Raw genomic sequence first — 19,035 nt, 5'->3', positions numbered from 1 at the left:
GACCCCTGCGGCAGGTCCACCAGAGCCGCGGGACCAGCGGACCGTCCACAGGAATGCCTGCAGGAGGTCCACCGGAGCCGCGGGACCAGCGAGCCGGCCCTGCGCCTAGGGCGCCAAAAACCCTGGCGCTGCTCCTGCAGGGACCCTACAATCAGCAGCCAGGGTGTGCTCCATCCTGAATCTTGCTACTGTTTCCCTGGACTGCTTCCAACTCTGTCTTTATCAGGCTCCCTTCTCCACCATGCTGCCTGTACGCTCCTCCTTGAGGGCCGAAGCCCAGAGCTTCTGCTCTCCCCCTGGGCTTCTCCTTCTTCCTGGCTTTATAGCAGCCCCCCTTGCTCCTGTCCAGCTGGGCTCCACCCTCCCTTTCTTCTTCTCCCTCAGGTGTTGCCTGTCAGGTTAATCATTAGCCAGACACGCCAAACCCACAAAAAAACACAGAAATTGGGCTTGGTTTTGGCTTAACTGCCTTGTCAGTTAGTTTTTGGCTTGTAGCTTGTTGCTTCTGTTTTTTGATCAGCTCCCAGCAAGCAGGGGCAAGGTGGGGAGAGAGTCGGGGTGCACAGCGGGCCCAGTCCCAGATTGCAGGCCGCGGGGGATCTAGTCACATAGAGTGTTGGGGTTCTTAGGAACTGGCTTGTTCTGGCCTTGTTTTGAAATGGGATTAGCTTGATTTTTGGCTTATTGTGAAAGTCGGGGGGCTTATTTACCGGGTGAACGTTGGTGACTGTCATTAACCCTTTCCGGGTTGCTGTGGGGGTGTGTGGGTAAACATCCCATCACAAGGATATTCCCTAGTAACAGCTGACAGGGATCCCAGGGACAAGGAATTCTGTAATCACTCCCCAACTACAGGTTATCTCTGACCTTCAGACACAACTAGTTTTAGGCAGCTGGGTGGGGAATTTGTCAAATGCACCTGACCTCTGACCCCCACTGCCCTTCTCAGCATTAGATACTTAGAACAGGGACAGTTCACTTTGGGCTGGTCAACTTTCAACTTGTTTTTTAATTGTCTATCACAACGTGAGTATAACATCAAATACAACAAACCAAACCGCAAAACGCAAAGTGATTTTAAAACTAGCCACGGAAATGCTCTGTTTTGTTAAAAACCACTGCTGTGCTGCTCAGCATTAGAGACGTCAAATGGGCCAGTGCTTTGGTCCGCTTGTTTTTTGTTTCTGTGATGAAATTTCATTAAAATTGACAAAGTTTCAATTTCGAGGCCATGGCATTTTCTGAAGATGGAAACCCCTAGTGCTGGAAAACTTTCCACCAGCTCTGTCTTTGTGGCTTTGTTGGACAAGCGAGACGTGGGAGGGGCAGGGAATTTTATTCCCAATGATCCAGAGACGGGTTTAATCACAGTGAAGGCGTCGGGCTTCAGGCAGTGTGGCCGGTTCTCGCAGTGTTATAGTGACGATCATAAGTTATGTTGTTTTCTTAAAGCCCCAGCTAGTCTCATCCTGGGATGATGTCACAATCTCGGCTCTTATTGAAAAAAGGTAAATTTCCCCTCTCCTGGTTTTGGAGAAAAGCCAGAAAACGTGTCCTGAGTGAGCCCTAAAGGCTCAGAAACCACGAGGCAAAGAAAGGGAACCTCAAATTTATTAAGTCTTTTAAATCCCCTGATGTTTTGGGGCCTGACTGGGGATTTTTGAGTGCTTGGGGTCAATGACGCATGAACAGATGCTCTCAAGGCACCCGTGGAACTGCCCTGGTTGCTGCGTGTATGTGAGCTGCTGCCTGCAGCAGCACGGCAACTAAAGCCCAATTTACTATCTGTGAGTAATCACAGCCTGACAGTGTGATTCCTGAAACTCCACACATAATTCCTGGGAAATGGCGAGGCATTCCAGCCAGCGACCCGGGGAGAATTCCTTCCCAACTGGCAGGTAACCAGCAGGGAGATTGCTCTGATGGTGTGTGCCATGGCAGAGATGGGTTCTCAGGGGCGAGTGCCAAGATGACAGCATGCTGTGTGCACGGGTGACGCGTATCTAGATCTGTCAGGTGCGTGTGTACAGGCCATATTGTGTGTGCTAACAGAGGTGAGTTTGTGTCTGTGAAGATGTGTGTGGACTGTGCATTCGTAGGTATGCGGGAAGACGTGCGCATGGTACAGGATTTCCGGGGTGGGTAGATGGCTATGTGATCCAGTGTTGTGTGGCTGGATGAACATGTTTATCCTACAGTGCTGTGCGTATGGGTGGGAGATGCTCTGTACAATATGTTGGTGTGCAGAGGGCTGGCTGGGCAAGAAAGTGCGGCCTTGTGATTTAAGCCACAGTCGCGGGGACTCAGGGAGCTCTGGGTTCAGTACTCAGGTCTACCCCAGAGCCCCGAGGTGCCTGGGGCACGTCCCCTCAGGTTGAACGCTCCGCTGGAGTTAGGCACAAGCCTCAGTTTGGGGATCGCTGCAATGCACAAAACTCCTGCTGAAACCCTGGAGGCACCAAAACTCGTTGGGTGTCAATGGCTCTGCCTCAGGGCACGCGCACTGGAGCCGTCCGGGTAAGAACAGCATTCGGTGGCCTAACCCACCTGAGGAGCTTGATCCGCTAAGTGTCCTCAGAGGCTGCCTCGTGGCTCGGCCCCCACTGGCGAGCTTGCACAAGGCAGCGGGGGGAGGAGGCCCACAGCCTCCCTTGGAATGTTTAGCCCAGTGCTTCTTAGGGTTCTCAGCTGGGAGGTGGGAGAGTTGCTGGTTCAAATCCCTCCTCCACCTAACAGGGAGAATTGATTTGAATTGGCTGCAAGCGCCCTGACCCCAGGATATAGGATAGTCTGATGTCAGACCCCAGTCCCTCCCCTTGAAGCTGTTATGCTGCAGCTAAATACCGAATGAGCCCCTGGATCAGGGGCTGGCTCCTGCGTCCCCACATCCTGGTAAGTGCGCCAACCACCAGGCAGCAGAGTCATGCTCGTGCTGGTGTGCTCTGCTCGCTTGCCCACTCTCTTGTCCAAACAACTCTTTGCAAGCCAGTGCGCACAAGCCCAAGCATGCCTGTGTCGCCTAGTGGTTAGAGCATTCGCCCAGGACGGGGCAGACCAGGAGCCAGTCTCCCTGCTCCATGGAGTCTTTCGTTATTTATTCCCAGCGCAACAGCTTCAAACAGGAGTGACGGAGGGAACTCCGCAGAAGAACTTCCCAATGGTTAGAGCACTCGCCTGAGCCATGGCAAATCCCTTCTCCTCCTTTGGGGGAGGGGGCACTTGAGCCGGGGTGGGGAGGGGGGTCTCCCTCTTCCCAGATCAGTACCCTTGTCACTGAGCTAAAAGTTATGAGCGAGATCTGTCCTCGGCACTAGACACCTCCCTGCAGCCTGGACCTTGGTGCCTGCCTCTGAGCGCAGTGGGGCTGTGCACCAACCCCGGCTGGCATCTTCCCTTGGCTAGCGTAGGCGGCTTCCCGCCTAGTGTGCTGGCTTTTGTGAATCGATGTGACGAACTGGGACTGTTCTTAATGTTTGCTCTGAATACTGTGTTGGTGCCTCAGTGTCCCCTAGGCAGTTCTTAAGTATCTGGCAGAGCAAAGGGCCAGTGCACCTAATGCCTGGCACTCTGTATCCTAGCAACTGATGGCCTGGGCCCCTCCTCTGCAAAGGTGCCAGCTGAAGTGTTGGAGACAAGGGATCAGGTGACCTCCTGGCCCGGGAAAGGAGCGAGGCAGAGGGAGGGGCTGGGGGGTTGGTGAGTCTGGAGCTACCTGGGATAAGGAGTGAAGTGCAGACCTAGGGTCTGGCTCACTGCCAAGAATGACCGGGGGGCTGGTTCGCTGTATTACAAGCTCGTTTTAGACCTATTCTGTCACGAATAAACTGTTTTGCTGGCTGAGAGTCAGTCTGAGGCAAGTGGAGTGCAGGACCTGTGGCTTCCCAGACCGCCTGGATGGGCTGTGGGAAGCCCAGGAGGGCAGAGGATGCTGAATGTCCAAGGAGGACCCAGGAGGTGAAGACGTGTAGAGCTTCTGCCTGACAGTCTGCTCCAAGGGAGAGGAGGCTCCAAAGTCCTGACTGGCTTAGTGGGGAGCAGTTCCAGAGCAATCGCCGGTGACTCGTGACAATCCCATCCAGGGGCTGTCTCTCCCAGTCTTCTGAGCTCTCCACCCTTCGTTCTCTGGGGGAAAATGACCGTCTCTGCCACACCGGTGTGCTGTGAGGCTGAGCTCATGATGGCCAGGGGCTCACGGTAAGAAAGCTGAGCCCCAAGACTCAGTATATAACTAGGACATGGCCCTCCATGACTCTGTGTGGACCAGCTGTAATGATTGCAGGAGCCGAGGGTTCACTGCTCATTGGTGAAATTGCACTTTCCGTCTGGGCAGGGAGGGCACTGGTCAGGTCTGGCCTTGTTGACTTTCCTGCTCGCCTGCATCCACTGGTCCCGCTGCAGTAAACAGGAGGGCACTGAGAGCCGTCCTCTTGCCCCCTAGTGATCTGAGTCTTGCCTGCTCAGGAGAAGGGCTGGGGGTATCCCAGGAGAGTTAGGAGCAAACATTGCTCCCCTCCAGCCCTGAAACGTCAGCTGGTTGGGTGTAGAACTTGTAAAGCTCCTTTCCTGCCGTAGTCTGAGCCGAGGAATATTGGCGTTTCACAGCCCAGAACGTTTGTGAAGTTCTGGTGTTTTGGGCAAATGCATTGTTTCTGGAAGAATGTTCCAGTTGTTGTTTTGGAACGTGAGGTTCCCCTTGTCATAATGGATAGGTAGTAAGGGTAAGTTTTTTTACCTGAAAAGGGACCGACACCTGACAGAGACAATCAGAACGTGGATTGTTTAAGTCAGGGGCGGGATTGTACTCGGGTGTTGTTGTTTCTTAGCTATGAGGAAACAGTCTTCTTCTAATTCTCTCCTATACTTTTTTCTAAACTCTGTAAGTACCAGGAACGCAAGTAATCAGCTATGATGGTTTTGGGGTGTATTTACCTGTATGTAATTTGTGTTGGTTTAATTGGGCTTTCTTTAAATCAGACTGTTTCTTTATATTTCTTATAAGCAAGAGCCTGTATTGAGTTCTTAATGCAAATCGTGGTTTTATATTTTTTTCTTTTTTTCTATAAAGTTCTTTTGACTTGTGAGTTCTTTCTAGGAGGAAAGGGAAAGCCAGGCTGTGCTATTTCCTATTTGGGTCCAGGAAAGCGAGACTACGGGAAGAGACGAGAATTCTCTCTGTTTCTGGTGGTTACGTTTTCCCTCGTTCCTGGACAAGGGGGGTGGCAGAAGCCGAGCTGTGGTTTTGCATCTCATTGTCCTGAGGAAAGCAAAAGCTGTTCCTTGGGTCACACAGGTTAGCCGCGAGGCAAGCTGAGAAGGAAGGGGAGGGGTTTATTTCCCTGCTTTAGCATCCAAGGATGGGATCTGGGTGAACGGAGGGTTGGGGACACAGAGAGAGGAAAGGGGGATCAGCCCATAGATTAATTCCTGATCTGGTGAGCGAGAATATCCAAGCTGGTAGTGAGCTTGGGCGGAGTTTAGGTAGCCCAAACTTTGGACGCAAAGTCAGATTTGGGACAGGACAGACTGGTGGACCTAAAGTCCAGGTCTGGGATGGACGGCTAGATTACCAATGGTGCAGCGGATTGGGAAGTATAATCCATAACATAGCAAGCATTAATTTTTTTTCCCTGCTAGGCATTAGCAGGCAGAAGGATGGGTTTAAAGGGCAGACAATTCAGGAGCTTCTAACAAGGTACTGATGCACTCTCCCGTGAGAGTTTCCAGAATCACTGGTTAAACTTTCCTGACAATGTTGAGTCTTGTATTTGCATGCTTTTTTTCTAGTGCTTGTGTGGTATTCCTCTGTTTAGTTTAAAGTTTTGGTAGAAATCACCTCCAGTGAAAGTTTCTACTGTCGGTGATTTGGGGGCGTGTCATAAATGGATAGGTAAGGTTAGGGTTAAGTTTCTTTATACCTGAAAGGGTAACCGAACATCCTACAGAGGACAACAGAGAACTGGATGTTTAAAGTAGGGCGGGAATTGTTACTCGGTTTTGTTGTTTCTTAGCTATGAGGAAACAAGTCTCTTTCTCTTCCTAATACTTCTTCTAAACATTGTAAGTACCCAGAACGAAAAGTATTCAGCTATGATGGTCTTTGGGGTGTATTACCTGTATGTTATATTTGTTGTGTGGTTTTAATTGGCTATCTTTTAAATCAGACTGTTTCTTTATATTTTCTTATAGCAAGAGCCTGTTTGAGTTTCTAATGCAAAATGATTGTTTTTATTTTCTTTCTTTTTTCTATAAAGTTTTTCTTTTTAACCTTGTGAAAGTTCTTTTCCTAGGGAGGCAAGGGAAAAGCCAGGCTGTGGGCTATTTTCTATTTGGGTCCAGGAAAGAGCAGACTACGGGGAAAGAGACGAAGAATTCTCTCTGTTCTGGTGGTTACAGTTTTCCCTCGTTCCTGGAGCAGGGGGGGTGGCAGAGCCCGCTGTGGTATTTTGCATCTCCATTGTCCTGAGGAAAGCAGAAAAGCTGGTTTCTGGGTCAACAGGTTAGCCGCGAGGCAAGCTGAGAAGGAGGAGGAGGGGTTATTTCCCCTCTTTTAGCATCCAAGGGATTGGGAATCTGGGTGTCCCAAGGAGGTTGGGACACAGAGAGAGGAAAGGGGGGATCAGGCCCATAGATTTATTCCTGATCTGGTGGCAGCGGAATATCCAAGCTGGTGTGAGCTTGGGGAGTTTCAGGTAAGCCCCAAACTTTGGACGCAAAAGTCCAGATTGGGACAGAGGAAGCAGCTGGTGGACCAAGCTCAGGTTGGGATGGATCGGCTGATTACCACACCCCTGGACAAACGGGTCGGTTCTCACCATGGGAGAAGAGCCCTCGGGTGGGGGGGACCCTGAAATGGGCACATGAGTGGGGGCCTGTTTCAGTTCAAGGTGATGCCTTTCCAGTGGCATAGCCGTGTGCATTATGGGGCATGGGGCCATGTCCTCCTCTTGCTGATGTGAATCAGGAATAACTGCCCAAGTGAGAGGAGAAACACATGTGTTTCGATTGGCTGCAATGCAAAGAGGTCTGCATGGCTACCACTTCCCGTGAGGGCCTGACCCACAGGCCATTGCAGACCAGGGCAAGATGCCCACTGGCTCCAGTGGGTGTTAGGTCCGTGTCTGGGAGAGGGAAGGATCAGCAGCCTGGGTTTAGCCAGTGCTGCCTCCCTGGCCATGTGGTCCGGCGACCTCGATCCACTGCACTCACCTGTGTCTCACTCTGTGCATCTCTGCCCCTTGCAGGTAGTGCAGAGAAGAAGAAGGCAGCCACAATGCCTGACTCACCGGCTGACGTGAAGACTCAGTCCAGATCGACACCCCCCAACATGCCTCCTCCGCCGCCAGCCGTCATGCAGGGAGCCACGCGGCACCCCTCCTTCACGCCAAACCCCAGTGAGTAGCCAGGGCAGCCAGGGCTGGGATGAGGCGAGGGGCTGGGACGCAGTGAGCAGACTCAGGGCTGGATCCTGTCACCTGGAAAGGGTACTTCCTGAGAGGGCTCTGTGCATATGGGCCCTGTTACAGCTGCTCCTGGGCAGGACGCAATGGGGAGGGGAAGGGAAAGGTAGGGAGCATCTTCTCCCCGTCTCTGCCCCAACATTCTCCTGCAGAAGCCAGCCATGCATCCCTGGCTTGTGCCCGCGTGGCACCGTGCAGGGCTCAGCTGGGGCTGCCGTGCGCATTGCCCCCCTTAAAGGGGCAGGCTGGGCAGGTGGGGCCTGGCCAGCCCCGCAGCCAATGCTCTTGATGAGTACACACCCGTAGGCAGGCCTAACACCTCTCCTCCATCACCGCCCTTGCTGGGACGCACCCCTCTGTGTTAGCCTCGCGCTGTGGAGAGAGAGTAACTGCTCTCGTCCTGGGACGGACCTTTGTTCCTTATTTATTTCTATCTCTAAAAAGGACACAAAGCACCTGCCCTTCTCAGCACCATCCTGCTCAAAGGTTAGGGAAGTATGGTTATCCCTTTGTCACAGAGGGGGAAACTGAGGCACAAAGACGGGGTGGGTGATTTGTCCACGGTCACCCACTGAGTCAGTGTCCTGACTGCCAGCGCCCGCCTCTCGCCTCCCACTCTAACAACGAGACAACACTCTCTCCAATGCAGAAACAGCTGGAACCGATTAGGAAATTATGAATATTTTCCGTGAAAATCTGAGGAAGAAACAAAACATTTGGGGAGGGGGTTTTGTTGTAATTTTTCGGGGGAGGGAGGATCAGTTTTTCAACCAAAAAGCAAAAAAGCAAGAAGCGGTCTGTTGTTCTCACTTCTGTTGCTGAAAAAGCTGAAAATTTCCTGAGACACAAAAATTTCCCATCAAACATTTTGTTAGAAAAAAAGGCCAAATTTTTGTCAGCAGCAAAAAAAATTATGAATGCAAAATATCAAGCAGCTATAGGAAGAACCGGAGGTTGGGGGAGGAGAGAAGGAGGGCAGCAAACCCCAGGCTGGAAGCCATGAACAGAGGGGAACTCCCCTCTGGTGCCAAGTCACTGCGGCACTGGGCTGGACTTAGCAGTGCCAGAATCCAGTCTGGAATGAGCTGTTAACCCGGTGCTCCCCATCAAGTCATTGTGGTGGGGTCCGGGGTTACCAGTTGCAGGCTCCGGGCACTGGTGTGTTCTCTGCTTTCTCTGGGGGGATAAGGGGACCCAGGCTAGTTTAATTTCTCTCCTATCACCAGGCACGGAGCGGCTGGTGCCTTGATAGATTGTCTTGGATCTCATCCACCTCCTTTCTCCTAAGACTTGCAGCCTCTTTCATCTCTTTTCAAATGAACAAAGCTGTCACACAGCACAGCGCTGGGGGTGCCAGGAGCGCGTGCCACAGGGGCACTCCCTCGCATGCCAACAGCCCCTGTTACATGGATAAGCTGCACTCTGGGAAGGTTGGGGACAGTGTCCTCCCAGGAGGGGGATGGAAAGCTAGAGATCAGGCCAGCATGGCAGGCGAGTGACCTGGAGAAAACCTGCCCCCTAGAGCACTTAGCCACAGACTGGCACGATGGGGCAGCCTGTGTGGAGCCGGTCCCATGGGAAAGGATGGAACAGGAGCAGTTGTCCTGCCAGTGACGGGGGCCATCAAGATCTGTTCCAGGTGGAAATCGCAGTCCAGTTTGGGATCGACCTGTGACCATCACTGAGAATGTTACATGGTACAAACAACGGGCCCAACCCTGAATGGTGCTGTGCTCTTGCAGCTCCCATTGGCTTTAGTGGGAACTGCTGGCTCCTCTCGGAGGTGCAGACCCTGTCTGAGTGTTCGTGACGGACTCCTCCTTCCATCACTGTCCTGAGAAGAAAGGAGAACCTGAACAGGATTCCTGCTTGCAAGGAGTTCTGGGAACAGCCTGGGGAGCTGGGCCTGGGATGGATTTAACCCTGTGCTCCCCAATGGCCTGTCATCTATCTACTGATTCCCATACACATCTCCTACTAGCTAGCTACTTCTTCCACGACCCTTATCAACGTAGTATCTGAGCACTGGATCTGTCTGTACCTCCAGGCAGGCAGTGACGATATGTGTTGGAACCTTCAGAGCCACAGTGTAACACATTGATGTGTGATGTGTGAATGGCACTGCACATAGTGTGTAATGGGAGACGGTGCACAGAGCACTGGACTGCGAGTCAGGAGACCTGGGGGTTGTTCTCGGCTTTGCCACTGGTCTACTGGGCAACCTTGGGCAAGTCACTTTCCCCCTCTGTGACTCAGATTCCCCATAATGATACTGACCCTCTTGGTAAACCCTTTGAAATCTGCTGGTGCAAAGGGCTATAGAAGAGCTAGGGCCCTACCAAATTCATTGTCCATTTTCGTCAATTTCACAATCATTTTTTAAATCATAAATGTCACGATTTCGGCTATCTAAATCTGAAATTTCACGGTGTTGTAATTGTAGGCTCCTGACCCAAAAAGGAGATGTGGGGGGGTCTCAAGGTTATTTCGGGGGGGGGGTTACAGTACTGCCACCCTTCTGCACTGCTGCTGGTGGGATGCCCCCTTCAGAGCTGGGCGCCCAGTCAACAGCCACCTCTCTCTGGCTGCCAAGCTCTGAAGGCATTGCCGTACGTGTGGTAATACCGCAACCCTCCTAAAATAACCTTCTGACCCCCCCGTAACTCCCTTTTGGGTCGGGCCCCGTTTAAGAAATGCTGGTCTGCCCTGTGAAATCTGTGTAGTGCAGAGTAAAAGCACATAAAAGACCAATTTTCTTAAGGGGTGGGGACCAGATTTCATGGTCCAGGATGCGTTTTTCCTGGCCGTGAATTTGGTAGGGCCCCAGTTATTGCAGAACCGTAGTTGGAGGCTCCAGGTCTCCCCTGTACCATAGACGGATGGTGTTAACGTAGAAAGTGCATAAGCTGGTTGCGCACAGACCCACGTTCTGTCACATCCCCGACAGAGCGCAAGTGTCAGAGTGCACAGACAGCGACTGATGTGCTAGGGAATTGCTCCGGGAACGCTCCAGAGCTAACTCATGAAGCTGGGAGGGCTCTGGTGCTCAACAAGGGCTTTGTGCAGTGTCTCTGCAACGCACCTGAGTCCACCCCAGCCCCGCTATCCACCTTCCCCGCTTCCGTTCACAGGTTCCACAGGATCAGTCATCTCGTGTGACTAGTCCTGGCAGCCCTGCCCTGCCCCTTTTCAGTGGAGGTTCTCCACTGAGTTCGGAGCACTTGCTGCAGCCACTCTCCTCTGTGTAGTAAGCGGGGAAGGCTGGGGATTGGTGTGCACTGGCTGCAGGCTGTGTCTGGCAGTGTCCTGGGACACACTGCAGGAGCCAGGCACATAGACATGTAACAGCCTGCTCCGGGCTGCTCCAGAGACACAGACGGAGGAGACTCAGCAGGAGGTGCCTGCAGACACAGAGGAGCCCTTTGCAAACAGATCAGTTTGGCTTTACTGGACTGGAGGCCACTTTCTCTAATCCCCTCAGACAGCGGGAACAAGAGGGGACGTTAGGGGCTGGGGCTGGGCCTTGATCACTTTGGAAATATAAAACTACTGGGCCAGATTCATTCATGCTCACATCTCCTTCCTGTGCTCGCAAGGCGGTGGCAGGAGCAGGAGCTTTCAGTCCATGGGGAAATCCTCTAGCAACCATTCCGGTGGGATTCCCCTGGCCAGCACCACCTACTTTGGGGGCTTGCTCTGTGCAGCAGTGGAGCCCCCAGTGGAGGGAGAGGAGCTGCAGGCACCTTGCTGTACTTTATTTGCCCCTTTGTGCAAAGAGGGGTGAGGTGACATCTTTTACTGGACCCAGGGCCAGCTCCAGCTTTTCTGCCATCCCAAGCGGCGAAGAGAGAAAAAAAAAAAGCTGTGATCAGTGGCACTTCAGCAGCTGCTCTACCGCACTGCTGCATCCTTTGGCGGCAATTCGGCGGCCGGTCCTTCCCTCCGAGAGGGACTGAGGGACCCACCGCTGAATTGCCACCGAAGACCCAGACGTGCCGCCCCTTTCCAATGGGCCACCCCAAGCACCTGCTTCCTGTGCTGGTGCCTGGAGCTGGCCCTGGCTGGACCAGCTGGTGCTGGGGAAAGAGACGAGCTTTGGAGCTGCCCAGAGCTGTTCTGCCAGTCCAGCGCAGCTTCCTCACTGCCAACAACTGGTCTACAAACCACAGCCCGTGGCCCACGAGTAACTGTACTAATGTGAGTGTGTGTGTAGCCTCGGCACTGGCACAGCTGTTACTCTGTGAAATCGCTGGCCTGGATCTGCCCCCCCCCCCCGCAGCAGGCAGCCTTGCCTCATGACCAAACAGAACAGTGTCTTGCTGATAAATTCTAAGAGCAAAAAAACCCCAAAACAAACCCACCAAGGCCTTTGATGACTGCTTAGCCTTCGAACGGCAAAGCTGCTCCATCTGCTCTGCTGATGGGAATCCAGGCAAGGCCCAATCTCTTTACGGTGTGTTTGGAAGAGGGTTGGTTGGTTTGGTTTTTAACCCTGAGCTGCATTCCCAGGCAGTACAAGCGTTGGGTTTGGAACCAGATGTTCTCTAATTAGAAATCGGATTCTGATCGTCTGTGATCTGATGGGTTTTGCTTTTAATCTGAGCTCTGCAACAGATGTGGTGCCTCTTAATTCGTACTTGGGCTTGTGCGTGTGCGTCTGTGTGGAGCGGGGTGTCCCCTTCCTCCAACACACTGGGTGTTTCCTAGCCACGCTGCGGCTGAGGATGATGCTCTCTATGGATTGACCGGGCATGAAGGTTACAAAAAGGCAAAAGAATTTTAAGTTGTTCCTTTTGCACTTAGTCCTAGTGAATACTAGCAAACCGCCTGACTCAGGTCTGCATTGAGACTTACCCTGTAAATCAAGGACTTTATTAAGCAGAAAACGTAATGGGTACCACTCTCCAGGGCTCTGTACAGCATGGGGGAGGAAGACGTGGGACAGGGCAGAAGCTGAGGAGGTTAGTGAGAGTGTCGGACTCAGGGAGGCAGCCGGGGGGTGCGCCAGACACTAGAGGGCCACGTTGGATTCAGAGGTCAGGATTTACCCCCGAATTGCCTGCTTTGGGACAGTGGCAATTCTGCCCCATCCAAGGAACTTTGTCTAATGGCTAGTGCAGGATTCTGTTCCCAGTCGCTGTGTGACTTGGGCCAGTTGCTTCCCCTCTCTGTGCCTCAGTTTCCCCAAGGCAGGGTTGTGATAACTGCCTCATGTGGGAGTGGCAAGGCTTCCTTTATGGATCCCTGCAAAGTGCTGGAGATCTCTGGACAATCGATGCCATTTAGGAAGCATGGCCAGGCATTTTCAAGGTAGGGACCCACAGTCCATTCCAAGGAGAAGTCCATTAAGTCTCTCACCTCTGGATTTTCACCACGCGGCTCCAGTTCAAGCAGCTGGGGGCCAAAGCAGCCCAGCCCCCACCCAGTACAGTGGAAAGCTGCCCCCTCTGGTCTCTCATGCTAGCGTGTGTTTTATTTTGCTTGCAGATCAAGAAGCTGGGCCTCCAACGTTTCTGCCTCGCGGCCGTTTTCATGGTTGCTTGAAATGGTCGATGGTCTGTCTTTGTAAGTAAAATGAAACATACACTCTAATGAGAGACCCAGAGCCCACCTCAGCTCTTCCTCCCCCAGAGAGCAACCCCATGTCCTCAATGCTGCAGTGAGTGCAAGGGACGTCCTGCCCCACGCTTGGTGCGTGGGTGGCAGAACCGGGACAGTTCTGCTACATGGCAAGCAGGAGCTGGATGGGGTATGCCATCCCATGGGAGGGTGCAGGCACTTGGGGTGAAGCGGGGCACTGCTTTTACCTGGATATTGCCTCCTCCCCAAAGCACAGGGGCACAGGGCGATCAAGGGAGTGCCCAAGTCCAGAGCCGGCTCCGTGGGCTGTGCACTCAGCCCCAGGGCGTGGGGAGCCGGTCCCAGCCACAGGCAACGAGCCCTTTCATTGAATGGTGCACAGCAATCCGCATACGTATGCTGCAACCCCTGCGGGGAAGGATGGGGAGCTGGCAAACACACTCTTCTGTGGGACTAGTGCTGGGATCTGCACTCTGGCAGCTTATCCTGGCGTGACAGGTGTCTGCGTCCATTGCGGTCAGTTAGCTCCAGCCGAGCAGGAGCAGCGAATTCACTACCAGGGCTTGTGGGTGTGAGCACATGAGGGTGTGCGGGGCGGGTGCTTTCAAGGAGGCTGCCGCCATTCATTTTTCACCTTCTCAGTTCGAACGGGACTTTTTCCTAACCCACTCGCTCCCCCGTTAGCAGAGCTGGCTACAAGGGTGCAGGCTGCGTCCACAAACCTTCCGTCGGGGCCATGTGCGGAGTTTAACTTAGTAACACACCTGTCACTGGAATAAAAGCAGTTGTGGCCAGGGGGTTATTTTCGGCATCTCTTTAGCAAGCGGCTGATATTGCTTCATAGTAGAGCAAGAGGGAGACTGAGAAAACACCAGAGTCAGGGCTGCTGGTTTCCAAGAAGCATAACCACAGCAGGGCAGGTTAGTAGTGAACGCAGGAAGGGACGGTTAAAAGCCACGGGGCTATTCATCAGCTGTATCTTCTCAGGGTGAATTGTGGGGCCCTTTGGGGTTTGTCTTCCCAGCAGAGCTATGTTCAGGGGGACTTGTAGCCCCAATTTCATGGATGTGATTTGCACGTGGGGCAGGGCGGGGGACATGCACTGTGTTATGGATTCTGTGAACAGGAATCCCTCTGCTTTTCCAAGTGACTCTCTGTTTCCTGGGTGGCGCTTCTAGCTGCTGCGGTTCCTGCTCCTGCTCCAGGGAGATATGGGGACTAGGCAGAGGCGGGGGGCTGGCAAAAAGCCTGTAACTGACCGGGCTATCCAGGGAGCGGATTCCCCCCAGCGTATAATTACCCAGCAATTGTGCTGATTCAGTTATTTCAAGCTGCGCTGGACAATGGGCAGAAGTGCCCAGGGCTTGGCACAATCTTGCCCTGGCTGATGCAGGGTGGGGTAGGTGGGACCTAGCAGCACAATCCCCTCTCTACTTTCTATGGACAGGAGAGGGCAATTGCTCAGCATGAAGGCATCTTTCCTAGGGGGTTGATCTCTGCAGCACACTAGGAAATGCACAGCCTGTAAGTGCTGAGAATCCACTGCTGCGGGTTCAAACGATGCAGGCACAGCTTTAATGCAGCCGATTGTTCTGCAGGGTTAGAAAGCAGACGTCAGGGCCTGGCCCTTCCTTTCATTCAGTGATTGCAGATAGCCGCTTATATGGCTGAGGTTAGTCAGGGCTGGATTTTCCAAAGAGCTCTGCGCCCATCCTGCCCTGATGAACACCTTGGAAGATGGCTCCTGGGCTTGGCCCTGCATGAGCAGCCCTTGGCAGTGCTTGGCACATGCAGGAGCGAGCCCCTAGACATCACCACCCACAAACATCCCAGCCAGTCGAGCAGCCTCAGGCCCTCGCTCCGCTTGTCAGGTGGCATTTGCCGAGGCTGATGCAAGGTTCTCCCCATCCCAGTGGTGACAGCCCGGGCTGGAGCCCTCACTGGCTGTCCTACTGATTCTCCGTGGGGCTGGGGAGGCAAGTTGTACCTAACAGTCCAGGCTCTGCTCCAGCAGAGGCCACGTGCTGATACACAGAGTCCCCTGTGCAGCGAGGGGCAGGATTTCCAGACGGGTTCTCGCGTTCTAACTGGGCCGGTGTTAAATGACTGGCTGAGCCAGGTCTCTCAGGGAGCAGGGCGGGTTATTGATTTATCAGGCCTGATGAGCACATGGCCGCTGTGCGGCACGTTCATTTACCCAGGGGGCAGTGGCTGATCGCCCTGCTGCTTGGCTGTCGATTGGCGTTCACGTTCCCTTCTGTTTGCAGCACGTCGTTGTGAGACAACCAGACTCCCCATGTAGCCACCAAACGCTGACATATCTTCCCTGCCCCCTGGTGTTGACACCTCCACGCCCCGTGCTGCCTGCCCTCCCCATGCTGACACCACTTCCCACCTCCCTTCCCTGCATGCGGACGTTATGCTAATGCACAGGACCTGCGCATGGCATCCTCTCTGCAGGGAGCTGTGACTCAGCTGATGCTAACCATCTGCACACTGTGGGGCCAATGAGAACTCAGCCTCCTGCTCCAAAAAGCCCACTTTGCTAAAGGAAAATCCCCATTAGTTTCTGGCTTTATAGAGCCTATGGCACACAGTAGAACCGTTCTGATTCTCTCCAGTGGGGGGCAGCGCTGCTTGCTAGAAGCCCATTACAATGTTCTGCCAGAGGCCAGCTGCTGGTCTTGGAAGCCAGTGCCTTCTCCAGTGACCGTCTCTCTGTCTCTCTCATTGCAGTAATGAATGGAAGCAGCCACTCCCCTACCGCTATCAATGGAGCTCCCTCCACCCCCAACGGGTTCAGCAACGGGCCTGCCACCTCCTCCACTGCCTCCCTGTCTACCCATCAGCTCCCTCCCGCCTGTGGCGCCCGGCAGCTCAGCAAACTCAAGCGCTTCTTGACCACCCTGCAGCAGTTTGGGAACGACATCTCCCCGGAGATCGGGGAGCGGGTGCGCACGCTGGTGCTGGGGCTTGTGGTACGTTCCGTGGGGCGTGTTTGTCCGGCATGCCTCATCGTAGCTTTTCCGTCCCAGAGCTGTGGGGCCAACTCCGCAGAGATTTTTGCTTGCGTACCTGAATTTCCTCTGGGGAAAAAAATTGCCATTTTTCCAGAAGCAAACACAGTGTGTGGGGGCGGGGGAATAATTCTCCCGCTCTCTCCCCCCAGCAAAACTGGGAATTTCTCCTGCATTTGTCACCAGGTACAAATTGCCCATTGTGGCCTCAAGCCCTGCACTGAAATGCAGAGGTGAAGAGGGAATTGTCCAGATGAACTGCCCTGCCCTGCCCCAGCCCCGCCCCGTGTGACTAGTAGCCCAGGGCCTGTGGCAGTAGCCATGTGAATTCTAGACCCCCGTGGAAATGAGGGGCCCTGCCCCAGGCTGGTGGGAGGGAGAAGCGGGGTCAGTGCGGCGAATGGCTGGCCGTGTGAACAGGGGCTGGGGAAGATGGCTGCTGTTCCCTGCTGGTGCCTCATCTCTGAGCCTGACCCTCTCTCTGCCTCGCAGAACTCCACGCTGACCATCGAGGAGTTCCACTCCAAGCTCCAGGAGGCAACTAACTTCCCCCTGCGCCCCTTCGTCATCCCCTTCCTGAAGGTAGGTCCCTCGTGCCGCCCAGTCCTGCCTAGCCCAGGGCCGTGGCCCCCCAACCCGCGATGACACCCCAGGGCCAGGGGGGAGCTCTGCTGCATCAGGCACCCTTTGACTTGGGAGATGGTTGCTGTGAGTGGCTCGCTTAGCAGACGCCTGGGCTATGGGAAGAATTTATCTGCTCTGTCAAGGAACATGCAAATACCTGAGTCAGATGGGGACAGATCCCATGGAGCTGGGGAGCTCTGGGGTGGAGCCCACGAGAGTTGGAGGGAGAGGGGGTTGTGCTGGGTTGGTTGTCTGCATGTTGTAATTTTAGTTTCAAAGCCAGGAAGCCAGGAACCCCTTCCCCGAGTTCCTTGGGCTCACCCCCTCCACTCACATGCACAGGAACATGCTCTCAAGGACTCGCTCCCTTCTCACCATTGGGGTGGCACATTCCCTGCTCCTGCTGCCCCGAGCTTTGGACCGGGGAACTCAGCAGGCCCTTGTCCCTGCACTAGCCGAGGTGCTCGTGTTTGGCTTCCCAGTGCTGCAGAGGGGGGCGTCTTGACTTCCATGGGACGTTTCAAACCAAGGGGAAGCCCCATCTCTGCCTAGTAAGCTTTGTGGGGCGCTGTAAGCCCGGGGCCCGAGCACCACAGAGCGCTGTCCAGCCACAGGCTTCCAGGCCCCTTTTCTTCGGGTTCTTTTCCCAACTAACACAAATTCAGCACATCAGTCATGTCCCTTCCCCCATTCGGGATCTCCTGCAGGGGCCTATCTACTCCCAGTCTGCCCCGAGAGTCAGGGTGAGCCCCTGCTCCCTTGTCTTCCCAGGCCACATGCTGAGTGTCACATGCAAACTGGGTTATTTCCCCTGCAGAGCTACCACTCTGCCCAGAAACTGAGCTCCTGCTGTCCCCGGACCTACGGCCTCATCCCAGCCTCAGCTTGGGGCAGCTGATCAGTCCCAGGTGGAGAGCTAAGCCCCCCACGAGGCAGCCACGTTGGGACAGAAACCCATCTCTCCCCCCTGCTTATTTAGAACAGAAAGTGAACACTGGGGCGGGGCGGGGTACACACTGTTACTAGTTCCCAGGGTTAAGCAGCCTGGGCTGCAAAGGGATGACAGACGCACTGATGCCCATTCGCAAGTGCATTTCAAAGGGCCTCAGATCCAGCTCTCCATTCTGGTCCTGGATATTTGCCCCAGGCTGGTGGAGCCCAGGTGAATGGAAGCAGTGGGGAACATGCTCACTGATTGCAGGCACCCGCAGCTTCGCAGGCAGCACCCAGCTGCTGGCATGGAGGTTAGTGCCAGGGGTCCACCCCCCTGGAATATGTCGCCACTGAGGTTTAACTCCCTCCTCTTCATTTGCAAATGCCTGTGACGCTGGGTTGGCACGGCTCACGCTGGGGACACCTGGCTTCCACTCTGAGGCTAGGGTGGCTGGTGAATGTGGGCAGCCTCCGGGAGCAAGTTCCTGGCTGGGCTCTGGGTCTGAACGTGACCTTCTCATTGTCAGTCAATGCACCAGCTCGGTGTTGGGACAGGGTGCTGGCAGGGCCAGTGCAAGGAAGTTTTGTGGCCTAGGCAAAACTTCCACCTTGTGCCCCCCCTCCAGCCCTGCAGCAGCTCCCCCCCTGCCCTGAGGCTCCCCCCCCCACCCCCGGGAGCCATGCAGCACCTCCCTACCCCAGATCACCTCTGCTCCGCGTCCTCCCTGAGCACGCAGCCCTGCTCTAATTCTCCTCCCAGGCTTGCGGCACCAAACAGCTGATTGGTGCTGCAAGCCTGGGAGGCAGGAGAAGTGGAGCAGTGACCACACGCTCAGGGAGGAACCGCTATAAAAAAAAAATTGGGGGCACCGCTTTTTGGCACCCTCAAATCTTGGCGCCCTAGGCAACCGCCTAGTTCGCCTTAAGGGTAGCACCAGCCCTGGGTGCTGGACCCAGTGCGTTGTACGCTCAGGTTGGCCAAGGGGTGGCGTCAGAACTCTAGACCCATGTGAAATCTTTGCCCAGCAAGAACCTGTGGTGCCAGTTTCGTGGTCTCAGCAGCTGGCTCAGCCTTGTCCTGGGCGGGAGCCTGGCATTGCCAGTTCTCGAGGTGAACGCAAAAGAGGATCAACCAACCCTCCAGTGACCCCGCAGTGCTTGCTCAGCGATGCCCCTGCTGGTGCCTCCCGCTAGCTCTGCGTGGGTGGAGCTCAGGCTCTGGCCATGCCATGGAAGTGAGGATATTTTCCAGACCTGTAGCTCCCACCTCCTATGGGAGCTAGCAGGGAACCGTCCTTGCTGCACGGCTGCTCTTCCATGACACCAGGGAGAGACAGAGCAGGATCAGCCAGGGGCCCGAAGGGGACAAGGGTGGGGGCCTGGCTCCATGTACCCTCCCCCTCTCAGATTGCCAGGCCTTGGCT

General features: G+C 54.5%; 1 protein-coding gene across 12 annotated transcripts in view; it reads left to right on the top strand.

Moving 5' to 3' along the window:
- The window catches only part of CBFA2T3 (CBFA2/RUNX1 partner transcriptional co-repressor 3), a 205,279-nt gene that overhangs the window by 165,533 nt on the left and 20,711 nt on the right, over positions 1–19,035 (top strand). For 6 of the 12 annotated variants that reach the window (XM_032764229.2, XM_032764228.2, XM_032764233.2 and 3 more), the window contains 4 exons: positions 7,242–7,391; positions 12,945–13,022; positions 15,774–16,015; positions 16,547–16,636. In XM_032764229.2, the coding sequence (XP_032620120.1) occupies positions 7,242–7,391; positions 12,945–13,022; positions 15,774–16,015; positions 16,547–16,636 (560 nt within the window). The remainder of the gene's footprint in view (positions 1–7,241; positions 7,392–12,944; positions 13,023–15,773; positions 16,016–16,546; positions 16,637–19,035) is intronic. The other 6 variants (XM_032764230.2, XM_075073885.1, XM_075073884.1 and 3 more) reach the window with 3 other exon arrangements.

The sequence above is a fragment of the Chelonoidis abingdonii genome, chromosome 19 (genome assembly GCF_003597395.2).
Source record: "Chelonoidis abingdonii isolate Lonesome George chromosome 19, CheloAbing_2.0, whole genome shotgun sequence".
NCBI lineage: Eukaryota > Metazoa > Chordata > Testudines > Testudinidae > Chelonoidis > Chelonoidis abingdonii.
This window is presented reverse-complemented; position numbering and strand designations above follow the sequence as displayed.